This window comes from Tupaia chinensis, unplaced genomic scaffold (assembly GCF_000334495.1).
Source record: "Tupaia chinensis unplaced genomic scaffold, TupChi_1.0 Scaffold147534_1, whole genome shotgun sequence".
Classification (NCBI taxonomy): domain Eukaryota; kingdom Metazoa; phylum Chordata; class Mammalia; order Scandentia; family Tupaiidae; genus Tupaia; species Tupaia belangeri.
The window spans coordinates 1,774,977-1,799,344 of NW_006207386.1; the positions used below are offsets into that span (position 1 = coordinate 1,774,977).

The following is a 24,368-nucleotide window of genomic DNA, read 5'->3' on the forward strand; positions in this document are numbered from 1 at the left end:
CAGCAGGAACACGGTGGGCATGTTCTTGGCTCCAGTTCTGATGTACAAATTGGCAAGATCTACCTGTAAGAAAAGGAGGCCATCATTCATGTTTCGTTAAAACGCTGACGCGACGTTAGGGTACGTGTGTGAGTGCTGGCAAAAATGAATAACTGCAGTGCTGCAGCACCAGGCCGTGCCTTGCCTCTGGTCACATATTCTTTCCTCCCAGTGACCCCATTAGAGAGGAGACCAGCAATGACATCACCTCCATCTCTGGCGTGTAACGAAGAGTGTCCTGTTTGTGGCTTAATGGAGCATAGGGATGAAAAAGGGCTGCCGATGAAAACAAGTCCCTTCTAATAGAGGGAAAATGAATTCAGTGATGCCTTTGCCAAGCAACGCAATGAAAGGAAGTCTTCTGTTCATTTCAACAATTGCCTGTTTCATTGAAAATCATCTCTGGCTGTTTATTTATTTGGTTAGAAATATTAAAAGCATGTGATTTTTAAAATTTAATGTGGCACTTGCCACAAACCATTAAGTACTATGTTGTAAGTACTATTGTGATTGAAAAGTAAAATTTAAAAACACATGAGTTTCTTCAATGTGCTAGTCTCATTGTGTTTTATTCTCCTTATCTAAAGTGGAAGGAATCTATTTGCACTTATTAAGGGAGTGTCTTTCCCCACACTCATTCGCACAGGAAATAGAATAGTACTGAGTAAGAGGTTTGGTGAATGCTAAGTAAAAAACATATTTGTATAGGTCCATAGCCTAGAGTTTGGGAATCTGGATCTCACATGACTGAATGCAGCTTAAATCTCAGCACTGGTGGCTTGAAAAACATGCCAGGCTGGGACCAGCAGGTGGCACAGTGGTTAAGGTGCTGTACACTACCATATGGCTGACCATGGTTTGAACCCCAGACTTGCTGGCTTGCATTCTCACTTTCCCTCTGTCTCTCTCTGGTCAAATTAAAAAAAGAAAGAAAAGAAAAGAAAAGAATAAACACAATTAAAATTAAATAAATTATTCTTTAAAAAAGATAGAAAGAAAAACATGCCAGGCATGTGTGTGTGCAAGCCCGCAATACTGATGAGATGAAGAGAGAGAGAGAGAGAGACGGCGTTACAACATGACCATATATCACTGGCAGGGGGTAGGAGGATTCCCCGTCTCCTTTTCTATCTCTCTCTCTGGCAACTGCACATGCCCTCTGGCAATTAAAAAAATATATAAATAAGTATTTAAAAAATATTTTCTGTCCCAGGTTTATGTATTATGAAACCAATAAAAAATATAGAAATTGATTCTTATTAATTCGACTATGAAGACAGAACAGCCAAAGATAAAAAACTCCTTTAGAGTCCCTCCCACCTCCATGATTGGAGAGGTCTTGGCCACTATTAGCTTAGCTTACTCTGCTTGACAGAAGGGTGAGAGGTTCCACCTACCATCTTTACTCACCCGAAGTTCTTGGATTCCATACCCTTGGGTCAGGGTGATCTGGAAGACTTCAAGGTTGCAAATGTAAGCCGCCAGCCTGGACAAACTCTGCTTGCCGCTGCCCCCTACTCCCACCAAGAGGGCGTAGCCCTGAGGGGTTTGTAAGATTCGGCTGATGCGACACCTGGTAAGAGAAAAAATATCCACCACAGCATGAAATATAAACTGCTCTGGGCCTATGTTTGTCTTTTACTAGAGAAGCATTTAGAGACTAAATTCCATTTTTACTGGAAATCTTTACTCCTTGTTCATATGTTTCTTCTCAAAGATACCTTGTCCTCCATACTCTGTGCTAGCAAACTTTCCTGCGCTGATAACATTTAGGTATCTCTCATTGCTTTACTATTCGCCACCAAAATTCAAGAGTAAAAAGCATATACAAAGCCTTATGTCTTGGTTTCAAAATGTTTTGATCAGCAAGGAAGATCCCAATTCTACATCAGCATCTAAGTATGAGGACATTAAAGTGGGAATAGATTTATGCCGGAAATCTTTGGTATGGACTTCTTCGGGGAAGAATGGATTTGTTTAGCCCAGCAAACAATTCCATGTGATTTACTCATGCAGATTCAACACCTCTCTCTCTCTCTCTTTTAAGAGAGAATTTTGCTATAGTGTGCACACATGCACTGGAGAGACAGAAAGTAAGAAACCAACCCCCGCTCAGGGATGGTCATGTGGCAATCCCTTCTCCTCCATTCTCCTCTCGGGATTTTGGGCACACACACACACACACACACATGTGCCTGGCGTGAGTTTCAAGCCACTGGTTCCAAGACTCAACCAGGATTGATTACGTGGGAATCCAGTGACGTAACTATTATGCCATTCGCTGGCCCCCAACACTAGCCTCTTAATCTGATTCTTTTTTTCAAGAAGTAAAAGTAAGCAATGATCATTTTTTACTTTTTAATTTTATTATTTTAATTTATTCTATACATCCGATCACTGTACATCACTACAGTTTGTAAAATAAATTTACCCAACATGAATATACTTTACACCAGTCCAGGTGAAGATATTATACACATTATCATCAACAGACAATCCCCCATTTCTGTGTCCATTAAATGTCTTGCCTCTCTATTTTTCTCTTTGATTCCTTTCCTCTCACTCTTCCCCATTATTATTATTTTTTAAAATTCACCAGAGAGAGATGGGGGTGGGTTGGGAGTGAGGAGGTGAGCTGCCATGTCTAGAACTTGAACCGTGGTTGGTCATATGGGAATCTAGCACCTTAACGACCATGCCATCTGCTAGCTCAATCTAATTCTTTCTTCTGTCACACTACAACTTTCATTATGCCTAGATCACTCTAGAATAATTTGCTGAAGCCATTCAGAATCATATAGTTAAATTTCCATCAAGGCTAACTAAACCATTGTTCTATAGTTTCCAAATGATTCTAATTGGTAATGCTATTAATAGTATAAGAGGGCTTCACAAAGTTCATGAAAAATGGAATTAAAGTACTAGTTTATTTTGGTGCAAAAAATTTGAAATGTATATCTATATTTTTTAAGATTTATTTAACTTTTTAAGTATTATTTTAAAAATTTGACCAGAGACAGACAAGGCAGGGGATTGAGAAAGCAAGCTGCCAGGTCTGGGACTCGAACCTTAAGTCAACAGGGTCTTGACTCCATGGCCCACTCCATGGTCAACCATGTTGGAGTCCAGAGCCCTAACTACAATACCACCTGCCAGCCCCTGTGTCTAGTTTTATAATAATATGCATTTTCCAGGAACTCTTGAAGACCCCTTATATTGCTACATTTACAGTTGTTAATAAACTGGCTCTAAAAAAGTACATTTTTTTTTCTTTCATGAGAGAGACAGAGAAAGAAAGCCAGCCAGCCAGCCATCCCTAACGGGGTCTTCACACTGTGACCCCCAGTCTCAGTCTGTCTGGATCACAGACGTATGCCTACCATATCAAGGAGACCCCAGGATGCAAACTAAGGACCTTCCCCAGATGGGTCCAATTTCATCATCACTGCCTACACTGGCTTTAACATTAGAGAAACATGGGTTTAGGTGAAGAAACAGATCAAAATTATATTACAAATATCAAGAAAGACAATAAAGCAAAATACAAGCATATAGACACTCAAATGCAGAAAAACCTGGATGGCCCTGTGTTTGCTCTAGGTTGCTTTTCCAAAATGAACTTAAACTTCAGGCACTGAATAATCCACACAGATGTTTGTTGTTGAGTAATGCTTTCTGAATAAAGGAATCTGGGGTCACTTTTACTAGGACAAGCATGTGTGAACATTTTCCAACAACCTCCAATACCTGAAAAGACAGATTACTTTTATAACCTCTATCCTCCCATTAAATTTTATACTACATGACCACATGACAAACCAACCTCGGGGGGAAAGCTGTAAAATTATTCTGACATGAGAGAAAACACAAGCAATGAAGCAGGGTTTTCAATTCATTTTAATGCATGCTTTGAGGTGTTTACCTCGTAAGAGACTCTAAGGAGCAAAGGCCTTTTCTACAACACACAAGGACCCACTCTCAAATCATCTCTAACGCTGAGTAAATCAGCTTCTAGCTCATAATCCCTGATCAAAGAAACAGCCTTACCTTCCAGGCCACTGAGAATTCTATATTGAAGAATTACGTGGAAAAACTCTCTTTCTCAGTGTCAATGGGAACTTTGTTTTACCCAAGCCATGACACATACGTGCTGTCAGTGAGCTCCAACCCAACCAGAAACAATGTTATTAATAATGCATTTAACATCTTGGCCAAAGACTCCAACAAAAACTTCTATCTGGGAAATCAGAGGATTACAACTGCAAAGGGACCAATACAACAACTGATGCTCAGCATGCTGAGGATGATGAGGAGGAGGCCTCCAAAATTTTCTTAAAGACTGCTAAATATATATATATTTTTCTTTTCTTTTCTATTTTTTTTTTTTTGGAGAGGTTTTTGCTATAGGGTGCGTGCGCTCGCCAGACAGACAGAGAAAGACAGAGAGATAGAAAGCGAGAAATCACCCCCTGGGGGGATGGTCACGCTGCAATCCCTTCTCCTCCATTCTCCTCTCAGGATCTTGGGCACGCACGCACACGTGCCCAGAGTGAGTTTAAGTCACCGGGTCTGGAACACGAACCGCGGTCGACTACATGGGAGTCCAGTGACATAGCCATTATGCTAACTGCTGGTCCCAAGACTGCTAAATATTTTAAAGAATCACGCTTCTAAAAAATTTAATTCACCACATTATTTTCTGTTTGGATTCCCTTCCTTCCTTTATCATTTTCTCTAAACATGGTTTCTTTCTTGGGCCACATTTAGTGGCTAAGATGAGCCAAATCCCACACGGCTGACTGCCGTTGGAGTCTCAGACCTGGTGACTTGAAAAGCATGCTGGCTGCATGTACGTGAATGTCCCAAATCCTGACAAGATACAACAATGGAGGAGAAGGAACTGTGGTGTGACCATGCCCCATGGGCAGGTGCTTTCGCCCTCTCTGCCTCTCTGGCAAACACACACACTATATGGCAAATTAAAAAAAATAAGGATGATGATGCCTTATTTACTCTCTTTCATTTTCAAACTTTTTTTTTTTCTTCCATGAGCAAGAGAGACAGAGAGAGAGAGAGAGTATGTTACAGAGAGACACCATCCCCAACAGGGTCTTCACTTCATGGCCCACTTCTACCTTCAGCCAGCCCCAGATCATGAGCATGCACATACCCTATGTATTCAGGGAGGTTGCCATATTGGTATGCAGAAGCCTCCCATGTGAGTTGGCCTTGTGGAGTGTTGCATTTTACTGTTTACCAATATCTGCTCCCTTCCTTCTTACATCTTTGCCTATTGTCACTTATTAGAACAACCAATGAAGAGGATGGAGGCTGAGAAAACTACCAGGGGAGTAGTACTAGTTGTAAAGGTGTGATTGACTTTCCAAACAGTAGGAGCAATGCTGAGCTATTTAGACCATACAGATCATGTCACCGCCATGCTAAAATCCATCCAACAGTTTCTCACTGCACTTAGAATAAAATCGGACTCCTTATCCTGGTTACAAGGAATACCTTAAATATAAAGCCCACTCCTTCCTCTTTATCCTCATCACATACTACTCTCCCCACTTTTTCTGTGTGTTCAGCCACCCGGATGCTCCTTTTTGTTTCTCAAATATTCCTGGCTCAGAGACACATGAAATCGCCCCACTGGTCTAGAATGTTCTTCCTCCAGATCTTATCCTGCCTGGCTTCAGCTTATAATTTTGATCTCATCTAAAAGTCACCTCATCACACAGACATTAGTCCCTCTTTGAGCATCCACATATTTCATTTCTTAGAATCAGCCCATTTAATTTCTCAGCATGGTACATCATGTCTGGTATTTTGCTTACTAATTCTCTTAATTGTTCATGTTCTTAGAAATAGCCATCTGCAGCACTCACAGGTAAGGTCACAGAGAGAACAGATGAGACTGTGCTGTTTGCAGCTGTGTCTCCTGCAGCTAGAACAGGGTGCAGAGGAAGGAGCATGCAGATGGACGTATGGTCTGTGCACTGCACCAGCTGCTGAACTAGGTGGTGAGCAGCACTCTCTAATTTTCTGTAATAAAACACCGTCCTCCCCTGTTTTCTAATTTGCCCAAAGGTACTGGGGACAGTGTTCCTCTCTGGCACTCAGTAGGCAGACAACAGAACCTGCTTCATCACTGAATGGAGGTTTGGATCCTGTCTCTGCACTTGTAAACTGTGATTTTGCAGAAGTCATTTATGTTCTTTATTAATGTTCTTGTTTAACAGGACTGTGGTGAAATAAAATGAAACAATGAGGGACTAGCAGGTGGCTAGTGGTTAAGACATTGGATACTCCCACATGGCTGACCATGCTTCAAGTCCTGAACCTGGTGGCTTGCTTTCTCTCTCTCTCTCTCTGTGAGTGTGTGTGTGTGTGTGTGCGCGCGCGTGCGTGTGTGTGTGTGTGCGTGCGTGTGTGTGTGTGTGTGTGTGTGGTCAAATTAAAATAAATGAATAAATAAATAAAATTGAATAAATCATTCTTTAAAAAATGAAAAAATGAATGTAATGACACTTCAAAAAGTACTGTACCAGTGTAAGACAATGTTAAGATTATGGCACAGAGCCAACTGGTGGCACAGTGGTTAAGATGGCTGGATCCCACTTAGATAACTGTGAGGTTCATGTCCTAGACTTGGCTTGAAAAATGTGCCAAGCATGTGTGCATGTGTGCCCAAAATCCCTAGAGGAGAATGGAGAAGAAAGGATTAAAGCACGGCTATCCCCTTAGGAGGTGCTTTCTCACTTTTCCTCTTTTTCTCTCTCTGTCTCTCTCTAGCAAACACATACACCCTATAGCAAATTTAAAAAAAAATTAGAAAGATTGTGACATACTTAATGGTGACACTTTTACATTTGTGTGTTATATAGCAAGAGATCCATAAGAACTGATAGTTCAGAGTGCTCAGTGTCATCTACTGAAAAACAACGATTGTGGCCACCCGGGCATTTTCACTTTCAAGCAAAAGCATTGTGACTAGTCGACTCACACGTGTTGCATGGCATCTTCGAATAAAACGAGGTGCATGGCAGCATTGAGCTCATTGTAGCTGTCTAATGTTTCTGTAAGAATGGTCTTCAGTACTTCCCAGTCCTTCACTGGCATATAACATGAGTCTTTCCCGCCATCAGCAAAATGGCAATAAATGAGAGGCTTTTGCAGTAGCACGTGACTGTCTACACCCTGCAGGATGAAAAAGAGAAAACATAGTAAGTCAATCATCCAGAAAAAGCCATGTGGGGGCAGAGTGGCCCACTAAGGCAAAAGCTTACATATCTGCCCACCAGTAGGTGGGAGGAAAGTTCCCAAGTAGAGACCACGTATGTCCTATAATCATAGCTGTTTTGGAAAGGTCTTCATATAATCTGCTCACAAACTCACCTAATCTGGGATCTAGCACCAGTTAATGCCAGAAACAAACAGTGACCACCAACATGTATATACTCACTTCAAAGTATTTACAAGCAGTTTCCAGAATTTTCTTCTGAAACAAATCACAATCTTTTGGACTTATCAGTTTGTCTCCATAAACACGGGAGGATTCATGAAGCCACAGGCGTATTAAGTCATTTGGACCTTTTAAACATTCTGGAGAAGCAAATAAAATCCCCTACAAGGGAAGAACAGGAAAAATACCTTTAATTTAGAAGCTAATGGTAGTCCTAATAAGCTTTTACTTGACGTTTCTTAAACTATATTTCACATTGGGCAATTTATTAAGTTAATAGAAATATCATAAATAGTAGTGTGTGTATGGGTTTTAAAGTAGTTTTTCCCTACTATGATAAACATTTTTAAATTTTTGTATCATTATACCCATTTTGAGGAATGCAGCTAAAACCATTTAATAACCAGTCTGAGAACTAGGTACTACTTTTGAGTACTTGTACCCATCAAGTCTTCCAATCTATGAACTTTATAAAACCAAAGTACAAACAGCTGACACAGAACTCACAGAATCATAATTTTTCCACCATGAAATCCTTTGATATTAAATAATCTAATAACCCTTTCACTTCATGGATGAACATGAGAGCAAAAGTAAACTTCCCCAATTCATGCTTGTGGGTAGATGCAGGACTAGTACTAAGGTTCCCTGACAGCCATACCCTGTCCACTCAGCACCGCCCATCATCATCCTGGGGCATATGGACTTGTTCCTCATGGAGACAGTGAACGTATTCTGGACTAGAGAACAGCAAGGGGTTGTGAAGAATAAACTGCAAAAGGCTAAAAGTTCCTTGGTGGACTCAGGTGCAGCAGACAGGCTAGAATTGAAGGGTGAGCAGGAGGGCTTCTCCTTCCACTTCCCCTATGACCTTGCGTCCCTTTTCTTCTAAGATTCAAAATCTGTTTCCAAATAACACTTCATTAAGCATAGTCTTTCTGCAAGGTGATGAAAATGAAGATGTGAAAATAATGTCCATGTACTAGGGCTGGCCCTGTAGCCTTGTATTAAGAGAACTAGACACTACATGGCTGATGATGGTTCAAATCCTAGCCCCAGTGACTTGAAAAATACACTGGGTGCATGCGTGTGCATGCCCCCAAATTCCAACAGGATGGAGAAGTGGAGGAGAAGGGATTATGGTGTGACCATGCCCCATTAGGGATGCCTTCTCTTTCTCTCTCTCTCTCTTACTCTTACTCTGTCTCTCATGAGTGCAAATACATTTTGGCAATATATATATATATATGTATATGTATGTATATATATGTATATGTATATATGTATGTATATATATATGTATATGTATATACATATATATATATTGTATGCATAGATATGTGTGTGTGTGTGTGTTCTTAAGAAACTGTTGTAAATTAACTTAAGGTGGTTCAAAGAGTAAAATCTAAGAACTAATTAGTGTGAAGTGATAACCCTCAGAAAAAAATGATCAACCCAACTAAAAGATGGGAAAATGAACTAAACAAACAACTGTCTAAGGAAGACATATGAACAGACAAAAGACATATGAAAAAATGTTCAACATCCCTCATCATAAGGGAGATGCAGATCAAAACCACAATGAGATACCACCTAACCCCAGTCAGAATGGCTAAAATTAAAAATAGAAAAAATGATAAGTGTTGGCAGGGATGTTGCAAGAGGGAACTCTCCTACACTGCTGGTTGGGATGTAAATTGGTCCAGCCACTGTGGAGAACAATATGGACATTCCCCAAAGATCTACAAATAGAACTGTCATATAATCCAACAATCCCATTCCTGGGTATCTACTCAAAGTACAGGAGAGTGCTTAGTAGGAAAACTGCTTGCACATCTATGTTTATTGTGGCATTATTCACAATTGATAAGACATGGAACCAATCCAACTGTCCACAAACAGAAGAATGGATTGAAAAAGTGTGGCACATATACTCCTTGGCCATAAAAAGACAACAAGACCCTTGCATTTGATAGAAAGTGGGTGAGTATGGAAGATTTACTGCTGAGTGAAGTATGCCAGGCTATGAAGGAGAGACACTGAATGTCTTCACTTAATATATTCTGATTGTCTATACTCTATGGCTGAAATGTAAAGAGAATATAGAAGCATGGAGGATGGTTATAGATATTGTATATAGTGTGGGAAGTGGGTGGGAGGCAGAGAGTCTGAGGAAAGACATTATGGAGGAAAATAGAGATGATAACGTGTATAGTATCCCCAACTGGACTGGTGAGAAATGTATTCACATTGGAAAATTCACTTTATAAGCTAAGTGATGTATAGTGACTGAATGTATAAAATGAAACATATTAAATTAAAAAAAAATAAAAAGAAATTGTTGTCTGATGCTGTGTTATAGTTTTAAAACAGTTGGCATGGGGGACAGCAGGTGACATGGTGGTTAAGGTGGTGGTCTCCCACATGATCGACTGAAGTTCAAGCTCCAGACCTGTCTGCTTGAAAATAACGCCAGGTATGTGTGTGTGTGTGTGTGTGTGTGTGTGTGTGTGTGTGTGTGTGCATGCCCCAAATCCTGAGGAGAATGGAGGAAAAGGGATTATGGTATGTTCATTTTCCCGGGGTACAATGTCTCATTTTCCTTTTAGAAAGGGAAAGTGCACATGCACTATGGCAAAAATATGAAAAACAAAATAGTTGTGAAATAATTTAGCAAAGAAGGTTATAAAAATATGGAGAACATCCTATGAAGTTTTCATATCTAACCAATATATTACCTTTCTCACAAAAGAACTTTGAGCAGCAAATAATACTCTACCAACTTTTACTATATAGGGTAGACTACATTAGTTAGAGTCCCTATAATTCCAGACTTCCAGTTTTCTCTTCAGAATTTCCTTTCTAGGGACCAGCAGTTAGCGTAATGACTATGACGCTGGACTCTCACGTAGTCGACTGCAGTTCGAGTCCTGGACCCGGCGGCTTAAACTCACGCCAGGTGTGTGTGCCTGAGTGCCCAAGATCCCGAGAGGAGAACGGAGGAGAAGGGATTGCTGTGTGGCCATCCCCCCTGGGGGGGTGATTTCTCGCTTTCTGTCTCTCTGTCTCTCTCTGTCCTTCTGGCGAGCACACGTGCCCTATAGCAAAAACCTCTCCAAAAAAAAAAAAAAAAGAAAAAGAAAAAGAATTTCTTCTAAAACAAACACATAAATAGTGTCCTTTTACCAGGTAAGCAAGTACATTTCAATATCAAACTAAAATGAGCCAACAATTAAATATATTTATATAATATATATATCAAAGCCACAGTGGCACACAGCCACAGTAATGCCACACTCTGCAATGCTTCAGCCACGTGGAAAGGTCCTGAGTTCCTATCCTGAGGTGTCCCTGTACACGTCAGGAATGCATGTCAGCATCCATGATACTGGCTAGCTAAGACTGGGGGTGGACTGTGGGTGAAGATCCCATTGGGTGTGCCTCCTTACCCTTCATGATTTCTCTCTCATAGAATAAATAAGCTTCCAAAAATCACATGTAAATGTTTTATGCAAAAATATGACCAATTATCCTCCTTACTTGACACTAAAAAAAAAAGAAAAAAAAAGGCATCCATACACTCAATCAATCTAGGGGGTCTATTTTTACTTTGACTGCTAAATCACTATATGCCATGGTCTAAATATTGTCTCAAATTCACGTTTTGAACTTAATCAACAATGTGATAATACTAAGATATGGGGTCTTTTGGAAGCAGTTAAGTAATGAAGACAGAATGGCCTTCTGAAAGGCCAGCACAGGCGTTTGCCCCTTTCTACCCTTCCATCCTTTCTGCCATATGAGGTCACAGCATTCAGGGTGCAACCTTGCAAGCAGAAACCAGCCACTCACCAGACACCAAGCCTACTAGTACCAGAATCCTGGAGTTTAAGCCTCTGGAATTATGAGAAATATACATGTGTTTAAGAGACAGGTTTTTGCTATGCTGTCTAGGCTGGCCTAGAACTCATGTTTCTCCTGTCTCAGGCTCCTGAGTAGCTGAGACTATAGTTGTGTGCCATGACACTCCACAGAAATAATCTTCTATCATTTATGAATGATCCACTATCGGGCAATTTGTTATAGCAGAGCAAATGGTACTAAGAAGCTATAAAACCTGAGGAGCATCACTGTTCTCATTGATAAAATGGGAATAATAAACCTTCACAGAGAAGTTTATGAGTGAAAAATTAAAGGATACAATATGCAGCATAGTTTTAAACTAAGTTCTACAAATGACCACCATTAAGTATTACTATAATTATCCCTGTACTCAAAAGACATAACATAGTCAAGGTACCTGGAAGATGTTTGACAGGTCTCTCAGGTTAAAGATGTAGTGGAATTTAACAGCTGTAGGCAAAAAGTTATGTGTCATCGTCTGATGGAATGCTATTGTTGCCTGGACCACAGAAGGGCCACTCCTGAGAACTAATGGGTCAAATGCTTGCTGCTGGAAATGGAAACTGATGATCTGGCCATAGATGGTGTTTAGCGATTCCAAGGATGGAAAGTTGACTGCAAATACTGTGAAATGTCTCTGGAAAAATGAAAAAAAACTGTGAGTAGTATAAAATAGGATTTACAATCATACCAGAAGTTGAAAAACAAAAAGGTCTTATTTTTTTATTTATTTATTATTTACTGCCCCCTATATCCAGGCCCACTATCATGTCACTTTTCTGTGCCTTTTATTCACTCTGGGCTTGGCCATGTGACCTGCTTGAGTCAATAGAATGAAGTGGGAGTGACAGTGGCTTGTGCCTCTCCTTCCTCTTTGAAGCCTCTACAAGCTGGCTAAAGGATAAAAGACACATAAAGCAGAGCCACCTAGTCCCAATTACTCCAGCTAAAGCCACACTAGATCAGCTGGCAGTCAACCCCAGACATCTACAAATAAGTGCAGCCAAGATCAGCAGTCATCCCACTCAGCCCCAGCTGACCCCACTGTACGCACTGTCATGTGTATGCTAGTGGTGGCTGCTATTGTTGTTATTAGAAAGCTTATATCCAGAGGTTAGCAGGTGGTGTAGAGGTTAAGGTGTATGTGTGTGCATGCCCAAAATCCTGAGAGGAGAATGGAGAAGAGATTGCAGTGTGGCCAACCCTCACCCCGGGGGGTGGGGGTGTGTGTGATTTCTCACTTTCTCTCCCTCTCTCTTGCTCCCTTTCTCTCTCTGGCAAGAACATATGCCCTATAGCAAAAACTAAAAAAAAAATTTTAAAAAGCTTATATGCACAGACAAAAACCTATACACAAATGATTACAATCACTTTATTCATAATTGCCAGAACGTCAAAGCAATAATGTACAATGTACCCTTCAGTAGGTGAATGGATAAACAAACTGGTACATTCAACAACAAGTATTATTCGGTGATAAAAAGAAATGAGCTACCAAATCATGAAGAGACATGAAGAAACCTTAAATGCATACTGCTTAGCTAAGTAAAAGAAGTCAATCTAAAAAAGCTACATACTACGTGAGTCAAACTATATGACATTCTGGAAAAGACAAAACAATGAAAAATTGTAGGAAGACCAGTGTTTAGGGGGTTACATGAAGAACTCCTAAACTTACCAATAAACCAGCTCAAAATTTGGCAGAAGACTTGAATAGATATTTCTCCAAAGATAGATAGATAGAAGATAAGCATGTGAACATCGCTAATAATTAGGTGAATGCAAATTATAAGCTACAATGAGATATCACTTCATATCTATTAGCATAACCACTATCAAACAAAAGTAAAACATAAAATAAAAAGTGTTGGCGAGGATGTGAAGAAATTATAACCCTTACGTGTTGATGGGAATTAAAAAAATGATACGGCTGCCATGGAAAACAGTGTGGCGGCTCTTCAAATAACTACGAGTAGAGGGTTCGTGGTAGTGCTGAGGTAACACAATGCTCTCTGAGAGGCTGCCCACATAAAAAGGTTCTGGGTTCATATCTGGAGACCCTCAACAAGCTGGGCATGTGCATGCCCGTGATCCAGGGCTAGCTAAGGCTGGGAGTGGGTGTAGCATGAGTGTCCTGCTGGGATCCTGCTGGGTTGCCTCTCCCACCCCTGCCTTTCTTGCTTGTGGAAGAAAAAAGCTTCAAAATTTTTTTGAATTTCCACATGATCTCTTAGGTCATCAGAAAGTCATGACATATTTTTCTTTCTTTGGGGAGAAGTTTTTGCTATAGGGTGCGTGTGGGGATCTTGGGCACGCACGCACACGTGCCCGGTGTGAGTTAAAGCCACCAGGTCCAGGACTCAAACCGTGGTCGACTACGTGGGAATCCAGTGACATACCCATTATGCTAACTGCTGGTCCCCATGACATATTTTTCTATGCAAAAATTCATCATGACTTTCTTGATAACCCAATAGTAACTCCACTTCTTGGTATATAACCAAAAGAATTGAAAGCAGAGTCTGTTAGACATCTGTACACCCATGTTTATGGTCACATTATTTGCACTTGCTAAAATTCGGAAGCAACCATATGTCCATTACCAGATAAGTGTATAACTGGGGGGACAAATGCAGAGCGTGTGTGTGCTTGCATGTAAGTACACGTAAGGTGGACTATTATTCAGCTTTGAAAAAGAAGATAATTCTGTAACGTGCCACAACATGGATGAACCTTGAGGACACTATGCCAAGTGAAATAAGCCAGTCACAAAAAGACAACTATGGTATGATTCCACTTAGGGGAGGTACTTAGAGTAGTGAAAATCACAGAGACAGAAAGCACTGGGTCATCAGAAAAGTCATGACACCTTTCTGCACAGAAAAAACAGAAAAATACATCATGAGTTTCTGACAACCCAATAGAATGGTGGTGGCCAGGGGCAGGAGAGAAAGGATCAGAAGTTACTGCTTAATGGTTACAGAGTTTTAGTTCCACAAGATAAAAACAGGTATCGGATATGGAGGTGGATGGTGGTGATGACTGCACATTATGAACGTATTTAATATGATCAAATTATACACTTAAAAAGGTTAAGATGATACATTTTACGTAACATGCATTTTTTTAAAGAATTATTTATTTAATTTAGTTAATTCATTTCTTTTAATTTGACCAGAGAGAGACATACACAGAGAAAGAGAGAAAGAGGACAAGTGAGAAAGCAAGCCACCAGGTCCAGGACTTGAACCATGGTCGGCCATGTGGGAGTGTCCAGTGCCTTAACCACCATGCCACCTGCTGGCCCCATAAACATGTATTTTACCACAATAAAAAAAATTGAAAAGAAAATCAGTTGTCAAGGATTCAGAAAAGAGAGAGGGATGAATAGTCAAAGTACAGGGATTTTTTTTAAAACATTACTTCATTTAACTTTATTCATTCATTTATTTATTATTTCTATTTGACCAGAGAGGGACAGAGTGAGAGTGAGAGAGAGAAAGTGAGAAAACAAGCCACTGAGTCCTGGACTTAAACTGCAGTTGGCCATTTAGAGTTCAGCACCATTAACCCCCACACCACCTGCCAGCCCTAAAGTACAGGGATTTTAAGGCAGTGTAAGTATTCTGTTATGATACTGTAAAGGGAGATAATCATGATTGTCAAAAGCTATAAGAATGTACAGCAGAAAAAAATGAACCCTAATAGGACCAACCAGGTGGCATGGTGGTTAAGGCAGCTGGAATCCCATATGGCTGACTGTGTAGTTCAAGTCTTGAACCCAGTGGCTTGAAAAATAGACCAGGCACGTGTGTGTGCAAGCCCAAAATCTAAAGATGAGGGTACAGAAGAAAGGATTGTGGCATGGTCATTCCCTCTGGGGAGTGCTTTCTCACTTTCTCTGTCTGACAAGTGCACATATCCTATAGTAAATTAAAAAAGAAAAGAGAAGAAAAGAAAAAAGAAGAAAAATAATGCTAATGTAAACTCTGGACTTTAGTTAACAATAATGTATCAATACTGACTCATCAGTTTTAATTAACGTGCACTGTTAAAAGGGTAAAATGAAGCAACATAGTGAGGAAGTATACTACAACTCTGTACTTTCGGTTCATTTTGTTGTGAACTTAAAATTGCTCTTAAGGAATAAAGTCTAATAGGCCAGAAGATGCCATAGTGGTTATGTCACTGGACTCCCACATGGCTGACTTCAATTCAAGTCCCAGACCTGGTGGCTTGAAAATCATGCAAGGCACATGTGCATGCACGCCCAAGATCCCAGGAGGGGAAGAGAAAAGGGACTCCTATGTGTTCATCCCCACTGAGGGGTGATTTCTCACTTTCCCTCTCACTGTGTCTTTTTTTCTCTGGTGAGCACATGTGTCCTACGGCAAAAAATGAAAGAAAGAAAGAAAGAAAGAAAGAAAGAAAGAAAGAAAGAAAAAAGAAAGAAAGAAAGAAAGAAAGAAAGAAAGAAAGAAAGAAAGAAAGAAAGGAAGGAAGGAAGGAAGGAAGGAAGGAAGGAAGGAAGGAAGGAAGGAAGGAAGGGAAAGGAAAGGGAAGGGAAGGGAAGGGAAGGGAAGGGAAGGGAAGGGAAGGGAAAAGCAAAGAAAAGAAAAAAAAGAAAAAGAAAAGGAAAAAGAAAAAGAAAAAGAAAAAGAAAAAGAAAAAGAAAAAGAAAGTCAGTTTACAAGGGCCAGCTCTGTAGCACAGGGGTTAAGCACTATGCTCGGGAAGTTGGATCCCATATGGCTGACCACCATTCAAACCCTGGCCTCAGTGGTTTGAAAAACACCCTAGGCAGTTTGTGTACCTAAAATCTTGAGGGGATAGAGAAATGAAGAAAAAAGGATTACAGTGTGACCACACTGCAGAGGGAGGTGCTGTTTCTCTGTCTCTGGTGAGTGTACATACCTTCTGGTAATAAAAAAAAATTTAAAAAGAAAAAGAAAAGAAAGAAGGTTTACTAAAGAAAAAAAAAAAGATTTATATGTTTAACCAAATGTACAGTAGGAGTCTTAATTTGTACTCTAAAGCATCAAGATTCAATTTCTGAGCATTATATTCAGGGGATATCTGGGAGACAGCAGTACTGAACACTCTACCTGCAGCCTAGGATTGATTGTGAAACTGCCCACCATCGGATTCATGCAGGCAACATACTGGCAACTGTGGATTTCTTTAAGCATCACCTTCTGTCTATCATACCTGAAAGATAGCAAGTAGAACTTTAACTCCCCAAACTGGAGATGATAAAGAACAAAATCTGGCAGTTCATAAAGGACTACGTTACAAATTGTCTCATCTTTACAAACGCTCTGAGAGGTTGACCTTGTTAGCCTTATCTGCGACATCAAAACTGAAGCTCAGGAAACTGAAGGTGACATAGCTCCTTTCACGCCAAAATCAAGATCTGGAGCTGGATCAATATAAACTATTACTGCTTATTGATTCTCATGTGACTCTATTTCTGGTTAGGAGATATCTTGTACCACAGCAAGGCTCTGGGTGGGTCGAGGCTCTCCCTGTAGTTAATGTCAGAGATTACAGAGTGTAATGTTTAGATACTACCAAATATTTGCATCCTACAGAATAAAACCAAGCTTCTTAAATAATGCAGTGTGGGGAACCACCAGTTAGCGTAATGGCTATGTCGCTGGACTCCCACGTAGTCGACCGCGGTTCGTGTCCCGGACCCGGTGGCTTAAAACTCACGCCGGGCGCATGTGCGTGTGTGCCCAAGATCCTGAGAAGAGAATGGAGGAGAAGGGATTGCGGCGTGACCATCCCCCCTGGGGGGTGATTTCTCGCTTTCTGTCTCTATGTCTCTCTCTGTCTGTCTGGCAAGCGCACGCGCCCTATAGTGAAAATCTCTCCAAAATAAAATAAAATAAAATAAAATAATGCAGTGTGAATTTATTCCTAAAGAAGACATACTTCCTGGAAAGTCTAACATTCTTAGGCTATTTTTCAATCCAATCTTCCAGAGTCAAAAAACAAACAGGGAACCAGCAGTTAGCGTAATGGCTATGTCGCTGGACTCCCACGTAGTCGACCGCGGTTCGTGTCCCGGACCCGGTGGCTTAGAACTCACGCCGGGCGCGTGTGTGTGCGTGCCCAAGATCCCGAGAGGAGAATGGAGGAGAAGGGATTGCGGTGTGACCATCCCCCTGGGGGGTGATTTCTCGCTTTCTGTCTCTATGTCTCTCTCTGTCTGTCTGGCGAGCGCACGCGCCCTATAGTGAAAATCTCTCCAAAAAAAAAAAAAAAAAAAAAAAAAACCAAACAAACAAACAAAATTGCTTTATTTAAAAGGGATACAAAGTTAACCCCAAAGGTATTACTTCTGTTCCTCAGAAGAGTAAGAAATTGGGGATAATTCCATTTAAAAGTGTTGATCCAAAATAATAGTTAGATTCTGGTAAAGAATAAGATACAAAGATTTGCTTACCAGTGCCCATAATCAATATGCTGCCGAATAAGGGTGTGAGGCTGAACAGTGCCATATAAATCCACTTCAGGCATATTCATGTCATCAATAAAATACACCAATCTTTTGTTTCCTCCAGGACCATAGTTACGACCAGCTTTTTTCTCCAGAGGTTTCTCAAGAATTCCTGAAATAGATGTATAATCCTGCTCATCCATCACTGATAGAATGTAAGCTTTCTGTTCTCAGTCCATTCTTTTTTTTATTTTAAGATTTAATTTTATCATCATTATTCTTTTTAAATTTACTATAGGGCACATGCACTCACCAGAGAGAAAGACACAGAGAGATAGAGACAGAGAAAGAGAGGGAAAAAGTGAGAGAGTAAGCCACCCGGTCTGGGACCCAAACTACAGTCGGCCAAGTGGGAATACAGTACCCCAATCACCATGCTACCTGTTAGCCATGAGTCCTTCCTTCTTATTCTCCTTCTTTTGCTGATTTCATCCACCCTATCATTTGCAAGTACCACCTGCTTACAGGTTAATACCAGAGAGGTATCTCTGGCCATCTCCTTCTATGTCTTGCTCTCCTGCCAGCCTCCTCTTGGCAGAGGTCACTCCGCCTCTCCTTTTCTAGAAACCACAATGTATGCAGCATAGTTTTGCACTGCTCGTCACATGAGACAGCTCCATCCCTTGCCTGTGCACTTTCCCCCATGCACCCACTCTAATTTATAGCCCACTGCTAACCCAGTCCTTCCCTACTGCCCTTGCCAGAGAGTCTAGCAACAGCTCTGGGTAGTCTCCCACACCTCTGCTCAGGGGCCACTGGAGTACAGCAGCACAGGAGGACAGTATATGCAGACACTATCTCTGCTATATGACGTTACATTTCTTCATGGGCCTCCATGACTTTGTGTCAATATGTCGGAAAGGAAGTCATAGGTATAGGAAATCACAGTTTATGTCTGAGACATAATATAGAATTCCTTGTTGATTTTCCCAACCGTATAAGTATCTTTAGGCCAAGGAACTACATCATATTCATCATCATATCCCTGATGATGGTCACAGCAATTAAGTAATTTGTTGACTGATTGACTGACTGATTGAATGAATGAATGAATAAAGAATTGCACAATGAGCAGCAGATCCAAGTTTCCAACTGCTGGCTGGACATTGGTTCCTATTAGCTATTGGTACCTGGATGTTGGCCAATAGCAAGCTGCCTCTTTCCAAACTTGGTTTAACATTATCTCTTTCCCACTCAAAATGCACTTCTTTCGTTTTGCTTCTGTGTTACTGCTCACAGAGTTAACTCTCTCCCAGTTAGCCAACATGCAAAGCCTACCAATAATCTCACTCTCCTGGTTCTCTGTTTGCCCAACCACAGGCTATGAATAGTATGTCATGCCATTTCTTTGTTCCCAACTTGTCACCTCCCCTTCTGTGTTTCTGGCCAGAACCACCTTACATCAGCTAGCCTACTCCTCCAGGAAAGTGGTCTTCCCCAGAGATAGCTCATATCTTGTCAATGATTTGCTTCCCATCTATGGCTCACCACCTCCTACAATGAAATACTGGCTCTTCAACTTGCATCTCAGCATTACATACAACAAGGCTGATCAATTCTCCCAGGGTGCCCAGAACTATTCCAGTTTAACTCTAAAAGTCCCATATGCAAGGAAAACGCTTGATCTTTGGCAAATTGCATGGCTGGCCAGTGGATCTGCAGTTGGATCTGGACTCCAATGCAGCACTCCAGCCTCTTTCTAGATCCTATCTGATAACCATGCTTTGGTCATTTGACAAGTTCAACTCATCAAATGTTTCCAACAATTTCCTCTCTTCCATGGTTTTGCCTAAACTGGTAATTCTATCCTTGTCTTCTTCTTTCCTCATTTATTACTCCATCTTAAATGCTTGAAATCCTAACTCTCTTTTGAAGTACACTTTCTTTTCTTTCCTTCTTTCTTTCTTTCTTTTTTTTTTTTTTTTTGAGAGGTTTTTGCTATAGGGCAGGTGCGCTCGCCAGAAAGACACAGAGAGACAGAAAGCGAAAATCCCCAGTGGGGATGGCCACACCGCAATCCCTTCGCCTCCATTGTCCTCTTGGGATCTTGGGCACGTATGCACACACGCCCGGTGTGAGTTTAAGCCACTGGGTCCGGGACTCAAACCACGGTCAACTACATGGGAGTCCAGCGACATCGCCATTACTCTAACTGCTGGTGCCGTGCAGTACATTTTCAATCCTCACTCTAATAGGCTATCTGTAAATCTTCTTCAGGCGTGGATCCTGTCTAGGTATTAGTAAAATGAACTCACGTTGTAGTCACAAATGAGTTCACGTTCTGAATTGTAGTCTTGTCTTCCATTTATAAATCATAAAGAGATTCTTTTATTTCTATGAATGAAAACATACTTTACCCAATGTCTAAAATAAAGTAGGTAAATAATATAGATTTACTGAAGAAATGAATAAAATAATGCTGAGGCAACTTTCTACTCTTCCATTTGCAAAGGCAAGTAAAACAAGCTAAATAAGAAAGATCACAAAAGCTAGTGGGTGGCATACTGGTTAAGGCACTGGACTCCCATGTGGTCGACTGTGGTTTAAGTCCTGGACCGAATGGCTTGAAACTCATACCGGGTAAGTATGAGAGGAGAATGGAGGACAAGGGACCATGGTGTGGCCATTCCCCCTGGGGGGTGATTTCTCACTTTCTGTCTCCCTCTGTGTCTCCAGTAAGTGCATGTACGCTATACCAAAAATCTCTACAGATAGAGAGAGAGAGAGAGAAAGAGAGAGAATAAATAAATATACAAGGAAATGTTTTGTTGCCCCCGCAATGTAGCAGCATTACTTTCCTGACAGGGACAACCCCGCCAACATTAGCTCTTTATACTGTTTCTCCTCAAGTTCCTACACCTACTTTACTTGCTTGTTCTTCCTAACTGTGAATGCCCCAGACCTGTTTGGCTCTTTTGATTACATTGATACATGTATTTGATAGTTCAAAATTATTTTTATAGTTCCTTAAATATTTAAATAATGGCTTGAGTTCTGTCATTTCATTAATACTGTCCTAATGAATTTCTCCTAAATTGTTTCCTTACTTGGGGTCAGCTTGGGGCATGGTGGGTAAGGTAGTTGGATCCCACATGACCAACTGTGTAGTTGAGTCCCAGACTTGGCTTAAAAAACACACTGGACATGCCCAAAATCCCGAAAAAAGGGAGAGATGGAAGAGAAGAAATTGCAGCATGACCATCTGCATGGAGAGTGCTTTCTCACTTCCTCTCTGGAGGACTGCATGCAACCTCAAAAAAAAAAAAAAAAAAAAAAAAAAAAAAAAAAAAAAAAAAAAACCTAAGAAAATAAAAAATAGGGGACCAGTAGTTAGCGTATTGGCTATGTCGCTGTACTCCCATGTAGTCAACCGCGGTTTGAGTCCCGGACCCAGTGGCTTAAACTCACGCCGGGCGCGTGTGCATATGTGCCCAAGATCCCAAGAGGAGAATGGAGGAGAGGGGATTGTGGCGTGGCCATTCCCCCTGGGGGATGATTTCTCGCTTTCTATCTCTCTGTCTCTCTCTGTCTGTCTGGTGAGCGCACGCGCCCTATAGCAAAAAACTCTCAAAAAAACAAAAAACAAAGTAAAAACAGGGGCCAACAGGTTGTGTAGTGGTAAGGCGCTGGACTCCCACACAGCTGATGTGGTTTCAGTCCTGGATCTGGCAGCTTATTTTCTCATTCTCTCTCTTGGATAAGTGTATGTGCCCTACAGAAGAATTAAAATAATTACAAATAAATAAAGTTCTAAAAGTCTTTTTAAAAAGGCCAAACAAACAAACAAAAACTACAAAATCCCTTACTTGAAAATGTAACCAGCGTATCTGTCTTTGAATATACCCTTATCTTGCTAAGGCTCCGTGAAATTAATTAAAGGTAACCAAATGGTTTAGAGGCAACATACAATTAACAATGTTAAATTCTTGGTGTCCTAAAGAGTAATAACCCAAATAAATTCACAAATGATATAGAAAGCGAAAGCCAAAACAATATTTAAACAAAATATATTTACCCAGGATGATAAGTAAACATTCTTCTAAGGTCTAAGCAAAAGGTTTCATTCCTAGAGAATACTACTAGTCTCTCTGGGCCACATGTCTTAGCGTTGGCGGTTTCTCATCTCTCGTTTCTGGACTATAAATACAGGAAGTACTTACTCTGCAGAGCTGCAGACGTTGTGTAGTAGTTGAAAGGCACACGGGATACAAGGTAATCCTCAGAGAGATTTGTCAGAGTGTCACCTACAAAGACTGTTTTTCCCACACCTGCATTTCCCACTAGCATTAGCGGCTTTCCTTTCTCAAGCAGCAACTCAATGAAATATCGAAGACGAGTAGTCTCTGACGTGTGAACCAGAACGGTCTGGAGGGAGAAAAATGAAAGAAAAGGTCAGGGAGAGAGACAGACATTCCGAACTTTTGTATCTAACCCAACATAGTCGCTTTAGAATTGAGATCCAAAGAATTCTTAGCCTCAGTTAACTCCCAGCTGGAAAGAGTCACCTAATTTTTAGTTTTGAGTTGTTAGAGTTCATATATCATAGCTTGAGGCGAGAACTGGGTAATGCCATCAAAGTGCCATTGCATAACTGCTGATAGACCTTTTTCAAAAGGGAAACAATCTTACAGGCTGGCCCTGTAATAAGTGGTTAAATGCAGTGTATTGGGAACTGGATCCCTCATGGCTGATCATGGTTTGATTCCCAGACCCTGTGGCTTGAAAAACATACTGGGAATGTGCATATGCTTGCCCCAAATCCTGATAGGATGGAAAAAATGGAGAAAAAAGGATTTTAGCATGACCACACCCTGTTGGAAGATGCTTCTTCTCTTTCTCACTCTCTTTCTCTGATAAATACACCAGACTTCTGGCAATGAAAGAAAACAGATTTTTTTTTCTTAAATGAAAAAAAATCAGTTTATTTCTTCCATAAGAGGCACAGACACATACACACAGATAAAGAGAGACAGGCACCCCCAAGAGGGTCTTCAAGCCACTATCCACTCCCAGCCAGCCTGGGTCATGTGCCTAGGCATGCACAACTGGTATGCAGGGGAAGGTTGCAGGATATAAACCAGGGACTTTCTCACATGCATCTGGCCTTGCAAATCATATTGTGTCGCTACTGCACCATCTGGCCCCTGGTTTTCAAATGAAATACTAGCCCCAAAGGCTCCCATGACAGAAAAACAACTCTGCCCAACCTTGTGCTACGTGTGGAAGAGAACACAGTGGACATATAAGAAAACATCCACTAGTCTTCAGGACCTGACACAACATATGCAAAACCAATCCACACACAAATGAGAATTAGGAACAATGCCTTGGCCTGGCTAGATTAAATAGCAGAATGATTAGGCACAACCTTTGTAAAGGATGTCCACTGGGAGAGAGAGCAGTGTAGGGAGAAATTGACTTAACTGAAATAGTCATAAATCCAATGTAAATTTAAAACCTACTATGCGTTGGTTTGTTAAAAATTAAAGCTTAATTTTTACATTTTGAAAATTGGCTATTTATACATATACTCATTATTTCAAAGGATATAAAGTGGCTTATTCATGTATAATAAATGAAGATAGCAAATAAATAAAAATAAGATTCAGTGAATGCAGACTAAAATATAAGACCAAGACAAGAAATATTTGATGTAGCCATGCAGGAAATAAAATTCTGCATAGTTATTAAAAGGTAGTTAACTATTTGACTGCATTTCTTTACAGTCAAATTTGAAAGGGGGGACTACCTGTAAGATTCCTATTGTAGAGCATTTTATAAGAAATGCACATACATTCTATAATGGTAATGTTCTTTTATACTTGTTCTGCACATACTGAACACAAAACCGAATATCTTACAGATCATTCAGAATCATCTTCCTGATAGGCAGTTACTCTAGAACTTTGCTTTAATTTAGTAATACTCTTAGGACTTACTGAAAGGCAGACAGTGTTCTACATAATCTTCCTTGTACATGTCACATTAAACAATCTTAGACTACTTTTTTTTTTAAATTACAGTTGCTATTTTTTCTCCTTTCATGCTGTTAGTTGTCATCATTTGCTTCTAATTTGGCTACTAGACCTTTTCTCCACCATACATTACTGCCAACAATGAAGACTTACTGAGGGCAGAGCAAGCAGCAGGTACTATGCTAAGTGCTTCCCGTGCATCATGTCATATGAGACTCATGAAAAGTGTCTGAGGAGAATTTTGTTATCATTTGCATCTCAGAGATGATGAAATTAAGCTTACAGAAAGTAAAAAATGGGGCCAAGGTTATAGATAGCTAATAAGTGGTGCTACTAGGATTCAAATGCGAGTCTCTATGGAGCCTAGCTTACTCTAGTCTTCCTATGACACAGAATTCACTTCACAGCATGGATTCCAGAGCCAGGTTTCTTGGGCTTGAACCGTGCTCTGCTTGTTTTTTGTTTTTTGTTTTTTTTTTTA

The 24,368-nt window shown here is 40.5% G+C and overlaps 1 protein-coding gene across 1 annotated transcript in view; it reads right to left on the bottom strand.

The window, feature by feature from the left end:
* LOC102498647 (dynein heavy chain 11, axonemal) overlaps positions 1-22,277 on the bottom strand; it is a gene marked incomplete at its 5' end in the record, with an annotated part of 215,821 nt that extends 193,544 nt beyond the window's left edge. Inside the window, 8 exons of the mRNA XM_006169843.2 lie at positions 2-63; positions 1,450-1,612; positions 7,046-7,239; positions 7,505-7,666; positions 11,805-12,044; positions 16,513-16,615; positions 17,859-18,024; positions 22,073-22,277. Coding sequence (XP_006169905.1) covers positions 2-63; positions 1,450-1,612; positions 7,046-7,239; positions 7,505-7,666; positions 11,805-12,044; positions 16,513-16,615; positions 17,859-18,024; positions 22,073-22,277 — 1,295 coding nt within the window. The remainder of the gene's footprint in view (position 1; positions 64-1,449; positions 1,613-7,045; positions 7,240-7,504; positions 7,667-11,804; positions 12,045-16,512; positions 16,616-17,858; positions 18,025-22,072) is intronic.
* Between the last annotated feature and the right edge of the window lie 2,091 nt (positions 22,278-24,368).